Genomic DNA, 17,877 nt, shown 5'->3' with positions numbered 1-17,877 from the left:
AAGCTTTGTGTGAACCAATAGAATTTGCAAATACAGTTAATACCTTGTAAAAGAAACAGTAACATTACTGTGCTGCACTTAGAGCAGATCTGTGGGAGGGACTCGTCAGGCCCACCCACTACAGGCTGCCTGCAGAAAACCACAGGAGGGGGCGGAGACCAGACCAGTTACCCTGCACAAGGAAAGAAAGCAACTGTTACTGGTCTTAATAACACAGAGCTCCTGCACAAACAAAAAGTCTCACCTAGGTCATTGCGTATATCTGGAACCTTTAAGACAAATTCAGGTAGTTGCATTGTAAAAAACTGTTTTTTTTTTAATCAGAATGTATTTACAGCTTTTTTTGTTGTTTTTTTTAATCAAAATGTGACTACTTTCACCTTTATTCATACTGTCAGAATAAAGTGCATAACACCCACAAGTAGCATATTAGAAGATTTTTTGATAATAGCACAAAAAAGATGCTGTCCTTAAGCCCTAGTTCACACCAGGGTGGCTTTGAAATCACACTACTTCAGCACGATTTCAAAGCCGTAGATCTATGTGATTTGGACCTTCGACATCACTGCGGCTGGAGACTTTAACAGAAGTCAATGCAAATTGCAATGAAATTGCAAAAAAGTAGTAGAAACCTTTTTCAAAGTGGCTGAGACTTGAGTCGCAACGATTACAACGGTTCCCTTGCCAGGAATAGTGTGCGACTTGTCATGCACTGGTGTGAACCAGAACTAAACGTGAGACATGTGAACTAAAAATCAGATGATTAAAGCGGAACTTCACTCTCCCAATTAATATTGAATATAATGCTGCTAGCTATAGTAAATAGATAGTCTGATAAATGATATTTACTTGTTTTAAACTTTTTTTTACATTTTGTTCAGTTACTTCCTGTTTTTTCAGGCCTAGACAAAATATGTCAAACATCCCAGGAGTCTATAGTAGGGGTTTGCTCTGCTAATCACACCCTCCTGTGTGTGTGTCTGAGCTAAGGACAGATGGATTCCAGGAAGTAAATGCTACTTGAATCATTTTCCTTTACTCAAGATGGCTACGGCTAGAAATACCAGGGGGTAATTTCTCAGCAAAATAAAGCATTGAGACATGGATGGATGGGTGGGCTTTGAATGTTAGAAATGAAATAAATAGTGTTTTAAGTACAGGGGGTCCCCGGGTTACAAACAAGTTAGGGACTGTAGGTTTGTTCTTAAGTTGAATCTGTTTGTAGGTCGGAACAGGTACATTTTTTAAGTGTAGCTCCAGCCAAAAAAACTATTTTTAAGCTTTTTGGATAGCATAGGGAAGGGTTAACACTCCTGTAATGTTTGTTTTGCTGTCTGTGCCTCTGTTCAGAAGATTTCACCTCACTTTCTGTCCCATAACAATTGGATTTTGAAAATTTTGGGTTGTTGTGGAAACAACCCTTGGTGATAAAGCATCAGTGGAGGTACCTTTTCCCCATAATAGCTCTTACAGGAGTGAATTTCCCTTCTTAGGGCTAGATTTCCTCTCACTTCCTGTTGTCTCCCTCCGTTTGTAAGTAGGAGTCGTTTGTAAGTCGGATGTTTGTAACTAGGGGACCCCCTGTATGTGGTGCTCAGATGCAGTGTAGTTCCATTTTAAGGAAACAATTGTGTTGTGAATGACACATGAAAAAAAAAAAAATTGGAACACAGTATAAAACTGCATACTTGCAGCACTTGTAAACTGCTGAAGAATGTTGTAACAGAACTATTAGCTGCTTCATAAGGAATTGTAAAATACCACAAATAAACTTGCCAAATAAACACAAGCTAGTGCAGCAGGAAAGGAGTTTGTCACCTAGTAGGTAAGCCTTGGAAAAAAGCTGCTAATAGCATAGGATACGGTTCATAGACACATTCTCTGGAATCACCAGCTGTTTTCCTACTACATTAAACTACTCGTGTGTGACACCACTGTGTTTTCTATTTCAAAAGCCACACTGGTTCCAATGACCTTACCTCACCTCTTCCTAAACACACCAATATCCATTCTCTTTGATCTCACATCTCTTATGGGGCTGATGCAATTCTCTGCATTCATATCCACAATCTATCCCATATGGCCCAATGCACACAGGTCTGTTTGTTCTGCAGCAATTATCTGCATAAACCAAAATGAGAGAACTCTGCATGTGTGTTCCTGTATAAATCCCATATTTGACATTGTATGCATGTAAACATATGTGCTAATGCTTACATGCATCCAATGTCCGGCAAACATGAATCATATTAGCTGCCACAACTTTTCAGGGTTGACAAGTAAATGTGTAATCAGTGATTACATACTACTAATATTTACATGTCAGCCCTGAACAAGTCACTCATGCAGTAGTGGCGCATGCACAAAATGACTGGCCTTTAGGCATTCATGAATGTCTGTTGAAGTCATTCTGCACATGCACCGCATGAATGACTTATTCAGGGATGACACGTAAACATCAATAGTGTGCCATCAATGGACCAGATACGGCTCATTACACATTGTTGGTATGCCATACCTGAGCAGTGGCAACAGCCAATAGCATGACAGTGTCCCTTGTGCTGCTGGTTGTGGTTCTAGTTAAAATCCTCTGTCCTCTGATCTCCACAGCTGTAGTTTTCTGCTACCAGGGGGTTTTAATATGAGCCTACAGAATTGTCATACAGTACACCCACCATTTCCACTACTTCCTTCATTCATGGAAGCCATAATACAGCTTCTATGAATGGAGGAGGTAGGCAGAACTGGTGGGCATAGTCTGCACTTTTGACGGATGACAACTCCCTGCGCTCTATTAACCTCTGCAGCATGGAAAGACTTGTAGCTACAGGGGGAAGGAGGAGGATCTCAGGACAGAGGATTTCAACTAAAACTGTAGCCAGCACCACAAAGGACACTTCACAATAATATTTTTTTTTAGCTAAACTTAAGTTTTAAACTGGTTCTAAACCCAGGCCATTTTTTACCTTAATATATTCCCTGCAGCACTGTGCCTGGCTGCAGCAGCGTTGGTCTGTATTCCTCTCCTCACAGAGTAGAGAGGCAACAGTGGGAGCCATTGGCTATCAGTCAAATTCTGTAAGGAGGGTCAAGGCCAAGCCATGCCATGTGTGTCTAGGTCAACGGATCACTTCCTGTTTGCAATTTCTCTAAGGAGACACTGATTTGAGCAGTTTTGAGAGGCTATATAAACTAGTTTTATGTCTGACACTAGAAGACTCCTTGATAACATCCTATTGGACGAAAAGCTTTGGGGAAAGTACTTCCGACGTCAGGCCACTGTCCGATACCGGGTCGGCAGTGGCACCCATTGTCATTTGTTTTTATGATTCATTTTATTTTGGCTTTTAACATACAATTCCAACAAAAACGACACTATGGAGACTTCATCTGGCTCCCGGTGAGCTTTATTTACTACAGTTACATCTGGATGGTGCGAGTTGTTGAACAGCCTTCCCCACAACAGATGGCGGATCTACACTGAGTGCGTGTCTATTGACACAGACAGCAGGACTCGGCTCTGCCCCCTTCTCCCACGTCATTGGATTCAATTGACAGCAGCGGGAACCAATGGCTGCGCTGCTATCAATCTATCCAATCAGGACCCGAGGCTCCAGCTGGAGCGGGTGCGCTCTGGCACAGGAATGATCGGGCTCAGGTAAGTAATAGGGGGGCTCTGGGAGGCTATTGCACTACAAGAGGTTTTTCATCTCAATGCATAGAATGCATTAAGGTGAAAAACCACAAGGGCCTACAACCCCTTTAAATCAGGTTTGGACACGCTTAGTTGCATTTACATGCATTAAACTATGTTCACTTGTACAAAACCTACAACCTGTGAATGAAGTTTCTCTTGACAAGGTAAATGTATCTAAAAATGTTAAACTATATTTAATGATTTTTAATGAATACCAAACTGAAATCACTATTGTAGCCCTAACTGCCCAGTTTTCCAGGGATAGAATAACTATTTATGGCCACCCCAAGACCAAATAAATTGAGTGTTTACTATGTAGCATATCTCAAACAGCCCCAATGGCATAGTCAAATATGGGCAAACAGCAATGCTAATAAAAAGGGCAAACTGCAGTATCCCACAACTGAAATGTGATTTACGATAATTTTTCTTTACACACCCTTACAAAGCAAGATGCAGGATTTATACAAAGTATGGGGATTACCTGTTTGTGTCATGTAATATTTAGAATTCAATGCAAAAGACACTAAGGGGTTGATGTACTAAAACTGGAGAGTGCAAAATCTGGTGCAGCTGTGAATGGTCAGCTTCTAACTTCAGCGTGTTCAATTAGGCCGGGTTCACACTGGTACGACAAACGCTCTGACATTGGGAGCTCATGTCGCATCACATGTGAAAATCAATGTTTCCCTATGGGAGCTGTCTTAACTGGTCCGACACAAGTCGGTCCGACTTTGAAAATGCTCCCTGCACTACTTTGGTCCGACTTTGATCCTACTTCAGCCCATTGAATATCGTCGCAGTGGAGGAGACAGAACAGCCGGAGAAGGGAGAACAGATCGAAAGAGATGATGGAGCTGCCTTAATAAAATACTTTAAAAATATGTGTAATGTGTTTTATTTTTGACACTTTTTTTTTTTAGGTGAATGGGTAGGGGCTTGTTAAAGGGGGCTTCCAGATTCCGATAGGCTCCCTGCCCACAGACCCCGACAACCAACGGCCAGGGTTTTCGGGAAGAGGCCATTGTCCCCATCAACATGGGGACAAGGTGCTTTGGGGCGGGGGGCCCCTGCCCCAAAGCACCCACTCCCCCATGTTGAGGGCATGTAGCCTGGTATGGTTCAGGAGGGGGGGCGCTTGCTTGTCCCCACCCCCTTTCCTGACCTGCAGGGCTGTGTGCTCGGATAAGGGTCTGGTATGGATCTTGGGGGTACCCCAACGCCAATTTTTGGGTGTGGGGAGATCCCCGGAAAATCCATACCAGACCGAAGGACCTGGTATGCTCTTGGAGGGGGAAACCAAGCATTTTTTTTTTTTAAATGGCGTGTAGTTCCCCTAAAGATTCATACCAGACACAGTGCCTGTATTGTCAGGGATCAAAGTCAGATCCCTGTTCATTGAAGTCGGATGCATGTCGGACTTCAAGTCGCAGGGCAAAGTCAGATCCAAAGTGGTACGACTGTCGTGTCCTACCAATGTGAACCCGGCCTTAAGCTTGGACAAAAACAAAACCTGGCAGCTGATTGGTTACTATGCACAGCTGCACCAGATTTTGTACTCTCCAGTTTTAGTAAATCAACCCCTCATTATCATACGGACATATGTGGTCCACTGGATTTTTCTGTACTGAAACAGTATCTATGACCATTCATCTGCTGTACAACATCAATCAATGAACATAGGAATTATTTTAAAGCTGTATTTCAAACTGTCTCTGGCTCAGCCATTTAGCACATTAACAGTAAAATTATAGTCTTGCACTGAAATTCATATTTCACCTTTGACAGATGAGAAGAGGAAAGTCAGATTTTAAAGGTTATATTGACATTCTTAGCAGCAAGTAACTATACAGAGACTATGATGTAAGATTTTGTGTGTTGCAATGCTAATAAGCGGTTTGAATGCCAGTGCCCCTGATAAATGCCAGTCTCTCAGAACCATTTCTCTTGCACTATTAATCTGATTATCTTGTAGGTTCTTAATGAACACATTTAAATTTTAAATGTACAAGGCTCCTTGGTGCTGGTTTTTGCCATACCTACAAGAAAGCATATACAAAGTGCAAAGACCACAGCTCACTTAACTCCTTTAATTATTTTGACTTGGTTGAAAGCTCAGAGCAATTTGCAAAACAATGGCCCACAGCAGCCACCCTGACAATATTTTTTCACATTCCTCTTATTGGCTGATATGGATTATTGCAATTTACAATTTCGTGTTCTCTCCATGTCATCTGCTCCAAGCTAAACTCCCTTTAAAACACTGAAATAAAGGAAACTGAGAAGATAGCTGTAGCAAACAATCCAGATAGGAAGCAATCGTGCTGCAAGTATGAAAATGACTTACTAAGCTTTTGCTAGACTTGCCAGGCTTCACAAGTTTGTTGCACAATTGCAGCAAGTCCGCATTGCATGACTCCAGATCAGCTTTTTTTGCAAACATTCTGCAAGTCTGCTGTAAGTTCTAGTTCAGTTATGTTGTACAATAGTCATCCCACCACAGAGGTCACTGTGGCTGAATTTTCAAGCTGTAGACTTGCAGAGCTCCTGCTGTAGACTCACCACTGCAACTTTGCTCTTGCTAGAGACTTGCCATGCAAATTTGCTACAAATTAGAAAAGTGTCAACTAGAACATGTGTTGCAAGTGCTCTGCAATTGTACAAATTGCCAGTGAAATTGTGCAGCGAGTTAAAGCGGAGTTCCACACAAAAATGGAACTTCCGCTTTTCGGAACCCTCCCACCCTCCGGTGTCACATTTGGCACCTTTCAGGGGGGAGGGGGGTGCAGATACCTGTCTAAGACAGGTATTTGCACCCACTTCCGGCATAGACTCCCATGGGAGTCTATGCCTCTTCCCGTCCCGACCGCACTGTCTGCTGGGAACACACAGCTCCCAGGAGAGAGCGGGGACCACTAGGGACGCGCAGCGCGACTTGCGCTTGCGCAGTAGGGAACCGGGAAGTGAAGCCGCAACGCTTCACTTCCTGATTCCCTCACCTAGGATGGCGGCAAGTTATCCTTGCTATCTGGGAAAAGGATGGCTTCAATATTTAAAGTGATTCTAAAGGCTCACATTCTATTTTTTAAAACTACCAAACATACCACACTTACTTGCTCTGTGTAATGGTTTTGCATAGAGCAGCCCCGATCCTCCGCTTCTAAGGTCCCTCACTGATGCTACTGGCTTCTCCCCCTGCCACGTGCCCCCAGAGCAAGCTGCTTGCTTTGGGGGCACTGGTGCGTGCTCACTCCCAAGCTGCCTATGTGTGTCCATAAGACACAGAGCGTAGCTTGGCCCCACCCCTGCTCACTAGCTGTGATTGACAGCAACAGAAGCCAATGGATCCTGCTGCTGTGTCTGAGCCAATGAGGAGAGAGAGAGAGAGCTGTTGCTCTCGTGTACATCGCTGGATTGAGATTGGGCTCAAGTAATTAGGGGGGTTGTGGGGGAAGCTGCTTGCAGAAGTTTTTTTTTTTAATACCTTAAAGCTGAGCTCCACCCAAAAGGGGAAGTTACACTTTAAGGCCCCCTGGTTTTGACAGGTACCCGCTCCCACTTCCGCTTGATTTGCCTAAGTAATCCGACCAGACGTTCTCTCCCACTCCCTCCCCATAGTAATCTGGGACGTGCCACAGGTCCCAGATGACTGCGGGACCATTCACAAAATGCAGCGTTGGCTTGCACATACGCCGAAGCACATGTGCACATGAAGCCGCCAGCTGTCACAGCTGGGTACCCACAGTTGAGATGCCAGCGCCGGGGACAAAAGACAGAGGGAAGGGACAGCTCATTTGAGTACATCGTTGGAATCTGGGATAGGCAAGTGTTTGTTTATTAAAAGTCAGCAGCTACAGTTTTTGTAGCTGCTGACTTTTAATAAACACAAAAATAGCTGTAGCTCCTCTTTAATGCATAGAATGCATTAAGGCAAAAAAACTTTTTCCTTTAGAATCACTATAAATTGAAAATGGAAAAATAAAGCTGAAAGTTGTAAGAAAAAGCCTCCAATTTAGTTTCCTTCAGCTTTTGTGTATGGGATTCTTTTCAGGAACTCACATAGTTTTGAACACCATTCAGCTCTTTATAAAAAAATAGAGTTAGCATTTGGAGCTGATAAATATACCATATAACTCAGTTTACTAAAGGTATTAATCTTAATTCCGTATCAGTGAAGTTACAGACTTTATTCAATCAGTATTTTTTCTAACAACAAACATTCTTAGGGTAGATTTAGATGTGCATCTAAATCTCCCTTTCCTCTGAAGCCTGGTCTGCATTCAGACTGCGCTTCAGAAGCTACTGACAGGTGGTGAGAAAGTGATGTGACACCTCCTCGCCTCCTGTTTTATCCCTATTTTTGTCAACAAATGTGCCAGAACTCTATGCACTGTACGCAGCTGTGAGGCGTCAGCAGCGCTTCCCCGTTTGCTTCAGTGTGTAGTGTTCAGTGGGATTGCCGCCTGCCGACCGATAGAGTAAACTTTGCCGCAATGTAAACACTCCCATCTGCTGCCTTTTGCAGATTAAGGGGGGGGGGGCAGTTGGTGGACGGCAAAAATGTGGCTCAACTATGCATTTTTGCTGCACATGCCCCCCAACCACACCTCTAAATGAAGCCTAAGGCTGTCACATAACTTTCCAATTAAAAAAAATAAGAGATGCCAATGCTATCCCTTAGACCCCTTTCACATTGAAGGCGCTTTTCAGGCGTTTTAGCGCTAAAAATAGCACCTCTAAAGCGCCTCGGTAGCGGGCGCTAGCGTGGGTTAAAAGCTAGCGCCCAAAAAGTACTGCTAAAACGACGGTAAAGCGCCGCTAAAACTAGCGGGGCTTTATCGCCGATGCCTGGGGCTTGAAAGGGCTTGTTTATCACAGTACAATAGAACAAATTTTGTATAAAGGACACTTACTTGGATAGAGAAACACCTCCAGCTTTGCCAATCATATCTTCATGATGCAGTACAGCATCATTCCATGAAATTGTGAGGAACTTCAATAATGTTTTCATCCATCGCTCCGGATGTAAAACCAGCTGTTCATAATGTACTAACATGCAGCGGTCATAGCCCACTTCCATGCACTGGTTATACATTGTTTCTATAGCACGGTTCCACTTGGTTAAGCAGTCTCTGTAGCTGTTAAGATCAAATCCAGCAATAGTAACTTTTCTAGAAATCATAGAGTGCACTGAAGCACGTCCATCTCTCACCATAAGAAGAAATTTGGCATTGGGAAATATTTTGGCCAAGTACGACAAAGATTTTAAAGCAAATGGATCTTTATTACACAAATAAGGTGCAGGCTCACCATGTTTAACTATTATTTCCAGTAAAAAAGCCTGCATGGCCGAGTCTAGCACTTCATCTGTTACGCCAGCTTCATCTAGGCGAATTTTTTCTTTGCTTGATCGTGCCCACATCTGCTTGACAGCCAAAATACGAGGGATGACCCTGGTTTCCTCTCCACATCTAATCTCAGGATGGGCATCAAGCATGGCACGCATGAGTGTAGTTCCACTGCGAGGCACTCCCCCAATAAATATTAATGGCATGTCCTTATTATATGTAAAGCTAGTGTTCACCCTTTGCTCAGTTCTTAATGTAGCTTTGGGGATTTCCATTTTGACTGGCTGACTGCGTTCTTCAATTCGATGGTGGCACTCCATTGCATGTTGTCCTAAGTAGAACACTGTCACTGAGCTTATTACAAGGCATGCTAAGAGCAGGTTTTGCTTTAGTTTTCCAATCATTTTCACAATGATGGATGAGGCAGATGTGTAGTGATATTTTTTCTTTATAACCTCATGACATGCAGATTTTACTCAAAAATTGGTGACCGCCATCTACAGAACAAAAAAAAAAGATAATTAGTTAATTATTTACACACACAGCGATAGACTGTTCTTTGCTGAACAAAAGCAGCTGGTTTGCTTGTAAAATGTAAAAATATCAAGAAAACTGCATGAATGCCACATTTTGTTTCCTTAAATATTAAACCCCCTGTGTTCTTCAGTTTAACACATTAAGCACAATAAAATAACCATTCCCCAGTAAACTATTTGAATGCTGCTGGCTCCTGCCCTCAGGGCTGCCTTCCTGAAAGTCTTCACAGTGGACAGCACAGTATGGAGTCAGTCTGTTAGTTTGGAGAAAGAAGAGGGTAGAGGATTGAGTGCCTTGTCATTCTAGGCTATGGGCTGTGTGTTTCTATTGATGCACGCAGTGTAGGAAGACAACTCTATTCCCTTCATGCAAGGGTACTGTAGCTCCATAGGATGCTGCAAAAGAAAGGAGCCACCCTGAAACAGGAAACCTGGGACAGCAGTCATTTCAGCAGCTGGAGATGGGAAGGGTCAGTCAAGATGATGAAACTACATACTCAGTAAGTGATTTAATCAGCTGTGAAGTGATTATAGGTTTCGGCTTAAAAAAAAAAAAAAAAAAAAGTGTCACTTACCTGCTCTGTGCAGTGGTTTTGCACAGAGCAGCCCCAATCCTCTTCTTCTCGGGTCCCCTGCTGGCACTCCTGGCTCCTCCCCCTTGACCAGTGCCCCCAATAGCAAGCCACTTGCTATGGGGGCACTGGTGTGTGCTAGCTCCCGAATCACGCTCTATATGTCCATAAGATACTCAGAGCTGCTGCGTCGCCTTGCACCTGCTCCCTCCTCATTGGCTCACTGACTGATTGACAGCAGTGGGAGCCAATGACTCCTGCTGCTGTCTCAGCCAATGAGGAGAGGAAGTCCCGGGACAGCCGAGGCTCCCGTGCACATTGCTGGATCGAGAGGTGAGTATTGGGCAGGCTTTGTGGGAAGCAGCACACAGAGGGATTTTTACCTTCCTGCATAGAATGCAGGAAGGTAATGAACCTTCAGCCTTTACAAAAAACTTAGGGTTTAAAATCACTTAACCTTTGAAAACAGCCTCCACAAACCCCAAACTGCATATAAGAACTTTCCCTTATGGTTGGTTGCTGGATGGGTAGACTATTCAGCTTTGTTGGCTGAGAAAATGACAAGCTCATGCCATGAACCCACTAAAATCACTTTTCTTTTTTTTTGGAAGGTTGGTATTGTATCAGTTCTCTGTTTCACTATAGAAAACAAAATGGTTCTTAATACTCTGGATTCCAGTGAGATAAGGGTGGTACGTAGAAATTGAATATTACTTGTCAAGTCAAGGAATATATTTACTTTTCTATATAAGAAAATAAAAATTTCCTTTATCATTTTGGGAACCCAGCAAAATAGAACACAAATACCAATGCTGTGTGTGGTATTGAATGGAGACTCAAGTTTTGTGCACTTTGCAGGAACTGCATGTCAGCCTCACTGAGCACAATTGAAGCCTCCATGGGTAGTCTATTACGACTTCCAATAAATATGGCTCATGGGTGCCCGCATAGATTATAATAACACAGCCAACCCAACAGCCAAGAAGCAGTGCAGTGGGACCCAGAAGCTTGCAGTGACCACTGTAGTACTTGTGCCTACTACAGTGATTGCCAGTTTCTACTGGGATCTTCCAGGTATGGCACATACTTACACCTGTCCAAGCTGGACCTATGGAACCTATGTAAAAACGCATATCTGGTATTCAACATTAAAACAGAACTGTAATCAACACTTTTATTTTGGATAGAGTAGGGGACCATTGTCAGTTTTTCTTTTTAACATTAGTGTCTCATTGAGATTTACCTTCACTTCCTGTCCCATAGCCAAAACAGGAAGTGAGAGGAAATCCCTGCAAATTAAGGGAATCCCTTGGGGACACCTAGGTCACCAGAACTAGTGAACTAGTGTGCCCATTGGAAGATTTCCCCTCTATTACTCTTCTGGAGACAACCTAAAATTTGGGATTTTTCACTTTTGATAATAATGGTAACCAGGACAAATAGGGATGAATCTCTCCAATGGTGACACAAATAGCAATAAAAACATGACAGGTGTTATAATCCCTGTCTACTTTGTCCAGAACTAAAAAAAAGTTTGCCTTTAGTTATACTTTAGGCTAAAAGCTGTAATGCTAATAGGGGTTGATTAACTAAATACACTGTTCTCTTTGCAAGTGCAGTTGCACTCTGCAAGGGCGTTTTCTCCAGAGCTTAGTAAATGAGGGGAAGCTCTGCTGACCTCCATCACTCAATCACGTGCAAGCAAAAATGCTTTGTTGAAGCCCTTGAAAAGTGCACAGTCTATTTGCCTTTAGTAAATCAATCTCACTGTGTGCTTGCTGGAAAATACACTTGAACCTGATTGAGTAATGTTATAAATAGGGTGACTGAGTAACCTAACAGTGTAACAAAAAAAAAAAAAAAAATGGGTAGCGTCATGTTATAAATAAGGTAAGCTATTACATAATTTGTCTCTTACACTGTATAAACGTAATGGGAATACCCGGGATAACATAGGCTGACATACTGACCTAATTAGGCGCTATAAAAAAATGTACAGAAAGGGAGATATCAACCACCAAGAAGGAGACTACAACACAAGACAACAAAGAGTCCACACTAAAACCATACACATAAATATACCATGTTCTTACCAATAATTTTGAAAACACACACAGAATTCCACAAAAAAAAAAACGAAAAAAAATAAACAAAAACAAAAAAAAAAAAAAAAAAAAAAAAACAAACACAAAAATTGTGCTTTTTTGGTGGTCAGTGGCCAGTAAACCAAAACTGACCAACGACCCTGCTAGATTATGGCAGAACAGATGACTATATATGACAGGCTGAGTGAACAATGACTCAGTGCATTGGCTCAACCAGTGAAGATTGTGTGTATTAATGTCATAGAGAAAAGGCAGCAAACATTGCTCAGAACACAATTCTATTATCATGTAGTGACGCACATTCTCATTATTTATAGATTCTTCCATGGCCTAGAGAAGGTCAGAATCAAAATGACAGAAACCAATGACTGCTTACACGTAGGCTTTTTAATCGGCAAACAAGAAGCACATAATGGATTCCTGAATTGGAGGGATTACCATCTCTTGATTTTCTAATAAAGTACCAGGTACTGAAATATAAGTACGTAATACATGATAAAAGTGTTATAAATATTATTGCAACGCAGCTTTGACATTACTAAAATGCTTAACGTTCTGGTCAGAACATGTGGAATGACATGCAGAGTCAATTAACAACACAGCTGAAGGCAATTAAAGTAACAGCGATGTGGTATAGTCACTGTTTCCATGCTAGGCCAACACTAAAACCACCTTCTTATCTACCACAAATGCTCACTTAAAGGACACGTTCACCTTTTGTAACATGTTACACCCATATCAGTACATACAGTATCAGTGTTCTGTGAATGAGAAAACTACAACTACCATCATCCTTTGCGGCTATAGGCTTGTAATTCTCAATTAGAGATGGGCTTGGGCGTGTTCGAAATCCCACATGTCAGGAAGCAGACACTGCACACAGGTAATCACAGGCAGTGAGACATTTCCCGATCTGTGCAGCTGAGGACCTGGAAATGTCTCACTGCCTGTGATTAGCCGTGTGCAGTGTCGGCTTCCTGGCAGGATCGGCATGTGGGATTTCGAACACACTCGAGCCTATCTTTATTCACAATGAACTACCAAGGTGCTGTTGATCTAGGTAATTAATTGAGTTTCCTGTCAGGGTGTAACAGACAGTTTGCAGGACCGTGGCATTACACCCATGATCTGCTAATTGTGGGTGCAATGCTCTACAGGTCCCTAACAAAAAAAAAAGCAAACTAAATGTAGATATTTGTACCTGCAAAAAAAAAAAAAAACAAACAAAAAAAACAAAAAAAAAAAACACATTTCTTATTTATGTAAAAGTACATGTATCCTTTAACCTCCTTGGCGGTTTTTCCGAGTGTGGTTTGGGGGTTAAATTTCAGCACATTAGAGGTAACCCTGAGCCACACTCAGGATTACATCTCAGGATCCTGGTGCAGTGTACTTACCTTGTCCCCAGGATCCTGCAATGTCCCCCCGCGGTGTCTGCAGGCTCTGTCCTCCGCCCGAAACCTCTCCGTGCCAGGCGCCAGTCCCTGCAAGCGTTGCGACGCACGGGGGCGGAGCCTGGTGGCAAATTCAAAGAAGTGAAAATTCATAACACACAGTACACTGTAATCTTACAGATTACATTACTGTATGAAATTATTTCACATTCCTTTTGTCCCCAGTGCTTTGTCCAGTGCCCTGCATGCAGTTTTATATGATATATACTGTTCTTTCTGCCTGGAAACTGGAGATTGTCCATAGCAACCAAAAAGTGTCCCTTTACGTCAAAAGTGGTTTTAGACCAGATAGAAAACAGCGATAGTAAATTAGAACACTTGCAGAATTGAGCGATAGTGAATCGTGGGGAAATAAATTTTATTATTATTTTATTATTATTATTTTTTATAATTATTTATATTTATTATATTATATTATAATTTATGATTTTGTGTTTCAAACTTCATCATACCCGGGATATCTACTAGACTCTTGGTGGACAGATTTAAGCGTGTTATTGCTAAGAATGATGCCCCGTACACACGGTCGGATTTTCCGATGGAAAATGTGTGATAGGACCTTGATGTCGGAAATTCTGACCGTGTGTAGGCTCCATCACACATTTTCCATCGGATTTTCCGACACACAAAGTTTGAGAGCAGGATATAAAATTCTCCGACAACAAAATCCGTTGTCGGAAATTCCGATCGTGTGTACACAAATCCGACGGACAAAGTGCCACGCATGCTCAGAATAAATAAAGAGATGAAAGCTATTGGCCGCTGCCCCGTTTATAGTCCCGACGTATGTGTTTTACGTCACCGCGTTTAGAACGATCGGATTTTCCGACAACTTTGTGTGACCGTGTGTATGCAAGACAGGTTTGAGCCAACATCCGTTGGAAAAAATCCTAGGATTTTGTTGTCGGAATGTCCGATCAATGTCCGACCATGTGTACGGGGCATTACAGACCTACAATATAAAACGCCAAATTTCTATGCAAAATAATTGTACCGCTTTGAGACGCAATAATCATACCGCCAGGGAGGTCAAACACAGCCTTGTACATTATAGACAATTGTATGTGACTCGCTGCCATTGCTGGCATCTTTTGGAAATGTTGTCTGGCTGTACTTTTGAGTAAGAGACCTGGAAACAAGCACACTGTAAAGGAGTATCAGATCTTTATCTCCCTATTCTAGATCTTCAGCTCAGAAGGTATTAAAAGGCAGAACATCAATCAACAGGAAAGGAAAGTAGCATTCAGCAATGGCGGCCTCCATAATCTCTCATGAGTCCCTATAAAGTAAATAAGTAGTGGTTCTGTATACATTTTGCAGTACAGATGTCTAACCCTGGACACATCTGTCTGTGTCTAGGGTCGCTCAAACGTCCCTAACCAAAGGTATCCGCTGGTTGTGCAGAGAAGTGCAAACAGCAACAGCTCTTCATTACTTCATACAAGTCGATTCTTGCTACTGGAACCCTTTACTGCAGAATGTTTATTTGAATAAAAGTGAAGATATTCTGTTCAAAATGCAAATATATGCATACGCATGGATCCAGTTCACATGGAGAGACTGTAAAAGACCTGGAGTTATGGTCACATTGGCACAATCCACAAGCAACTTAACTTTTCAATAAGATACAGACATTGAATCCAATCAAGTTATAATTGAGAGAAGTGCAGTACAGAGAATGTTTTTGGGTCTTATACAAGGTGTAAGACGACAATGACTTTCCTAAGCCCTCCCTCTGCATAGAAAGTGAGACTAATCAGAGGAATCGAGTGAGAGGTAGGGAGTGTCTAGTTAGGGACTGTACTAACCAGAGAACAGGTGGGAACGAAGGAACATACCAAGCACAGTAAACAAGACAAAAGACAAATGGCTTTTGCAAAAAAAAAAGATAAGGCTAATGGTAGATATGAGGGAAATCTAGCCTGTGAAAACCGCAGTATATGAACATACAGTATATAATAAAGGGCCACTGATCACCAGTAATTGTGGGATTGTTTAGAAGGAATAAAATGCCACTAGCAACCAGTAATTGTGGGATTGTATTTGGGGGGAAATAGGTTTATCTATGATATCTAGCCATTACACATAATGCAATTTCAGTACAACGCTATTTATCTTACAGGGAATCTGTTTCCACAATAACAGAAGCCTTGCACTTGGCTTCAGTGGGAAACTTTTAAAGTCTAAGCACACTGTTATTTTTTAACCACTGCAATCTGGTAAAAAATGATTACATTGGGGTGTCCACTTTCCAAAAAGGGTCATTTGTGGGGGTGTACATACTATATATTGGCATTCTTTATGTTTTGTTCTAGGAAAGAAAACGATTTTTCAAAAGGTTTGATCTTTTTTCCTTTTATATTGTTCCATAAACAGCCCCATCTGTCTAAAATATATATATATATATATATATATATATATATATATATATATATATATATATATATATATATATATATATTTATATTTATTATAAAATTCACTTGGGTATAAGGTTGCAATATGGAGTCATTGCCAGACAAACTATCACAGTACTGAAAAATGGCCTAGGAATGAAAGGCAGGAAACAGGCTAATAACTAAGGAGAGAGTTTAAGCTATATAATGTAGGCAAAACTATTACAAGTCGGAAGAAAGAAAGTCCTAAAATATAACAGAACAGGTGTAGCAGGAGCTCTTCTCTTCTGCCATGTATCAAATGTTTGTTTGTAAAACAATATAAACATAATGATACATACATGCACAGTAAAAAAAAAAAAAAAAAAAAAAAAAAGAAAGAAAACAAATCCAACTGATAAAAGAAAAATATTACATCAACCAAAACTACAATTTGAAAATGCAAGCTCTGCTAATGGTGCATTGAAAAGCTGGTCATACACAAGCAGGACTTTCCCATGTGTATCTAGCAGTTAAAAGCTTGCAAACATAAACTTAGGTTAATATTGTGACTACCATTATTTTCTAAATTTATAACGGTCTTTTAATTACGTGGGTATATTAAATACAATGTTTTTCGGATGCCTTTTACTTTAGTTTTATATCATTACAGCGTACTTTAATAACAGATTTAAGACTAAAGTATATACTCAACAACCAGTAATCAGTGCATTCTGACAGGTGTAATCCGCAGCACCAAAAAGTATACACATGAAAACCAAACTAAAAGCAACCACGTAGCTGTAATTATATCAGCGTAGAATAGAAACTACAAAGTGAATGGATTTAAATGGGTTTTACTCATAATTGAAGGGTACTTGTCTGGGTATTTAAAAGTTGCTATACTGTACATGCAAGAAATCTAAATTTAAAGACATGTGCTCCTTACCAGATGTAGCTGTAGTAAAGGAAATGCCTATGGTAAAAATAAAGTGCATTTATGTATAAAGTATAAGTCAGTGGCTAAAAACTCTGCTCTGGAAATTCCTAGACCAATGGATTCCAGAACATCTCTGCTTTGCTGGGAGCATGAGTGTTAGAACTAATGATTCACTCTTACATTAGAGGATTCTTCAAGAGAAAAATCAGATGTTTACTTTTGGATAAAAGGGACCTTTTTTCCAGTATGTGTAAAATTAGAATTACAGATTTATGTCTGCAGTCTAGACAGATGGCTTTTATGAACCCACTCTTCACATACACACACTCTATAACCTGCTCCAGGCACCATATAGTTCAGTTACCATCATCAAAAATACAGTTCAAAATCAATGATGATATGCAATTCATATCAGTAAACAATTAAAGCACAAAGTGATGTTCTGCCTCACCATGCAAGCACACAGGCTAATGAACGTCACAGTAAGATCTGTTGTGAAACAACTCCCCCTAGTGGAGGGTGACACAGCCTTTGCAAAAGGGGTTAGGGAGATAAATAATCAGACAGTCTTATGCCCCGTACACACGGTCGGACTTTGTTCGGACATTCCGACAACAAAATCCTAGGATTTTTTCCGACGGATGTTGGCTCAAACTTGTCTTGCATACACATGGTCACACAAAGTTGTCGGAAAATCCGATCGTTCTAAACGCGGTGACGTAAAACACGTATGTCGGGACTATAAACGGGGCAGTGGCCAATAGCTTTCATCTCTTAATTTATTCTGAGCATGCGTGGCACTTTGTCCGTTGGATTTGTGTACACACGATGGGAATTTCCGACAACGGAT

At 41.3% G+C, this 17,877-nt stretch overlaps 1 protein-coding gene across 7 annotated transcripts in view; it reads right to left on the bottom strand.

Annotated features, from left to right (window-relative positions):
* TPST1 (tyrosylprotein sulfotransferase 1) overlaps positions 1-17,877 on the bottom strand; it is a 128,604-nt gene that overhangs the window by 65,172 nt on the left and 45,555 nt on the right. For all 7 annotated transcript variants that reach the window (XM_073615115.1, XM_073615116.1, XM_073615111.1 and 4 more), the window contains one exon: positions 8,611-9,542. In XM_073615115.1, the coding sequence (XP_073471216.1) occupies positions 8,611-9,449 (839 nt within the window). In that variant the 5' untranslated portion in view covers positions 9,450-9,542. The remainder of the gene's footprint in view (positions 1-8,610; positions 9,543-17,877) is intronic.

Source organism: Aquarana catesbeiana, linkage group LG02, assembly GCF_042186555.1.
Source record: "Aquarana catesbeiana isolate 2022-GZ linkage group LG02, ASM4218655v1, whole genome shotgun sequence".
NCBI classification, from domain to species: domain Eukaryota; kingdom Metazoa; phylum Chordata; class Amphibia; order Anura; family Ranidae; genus Aquarana; species Aquarana catesbeiana.
This window is presented reverse-complemented; position numbering and strand designations above follow the sequence as displayed.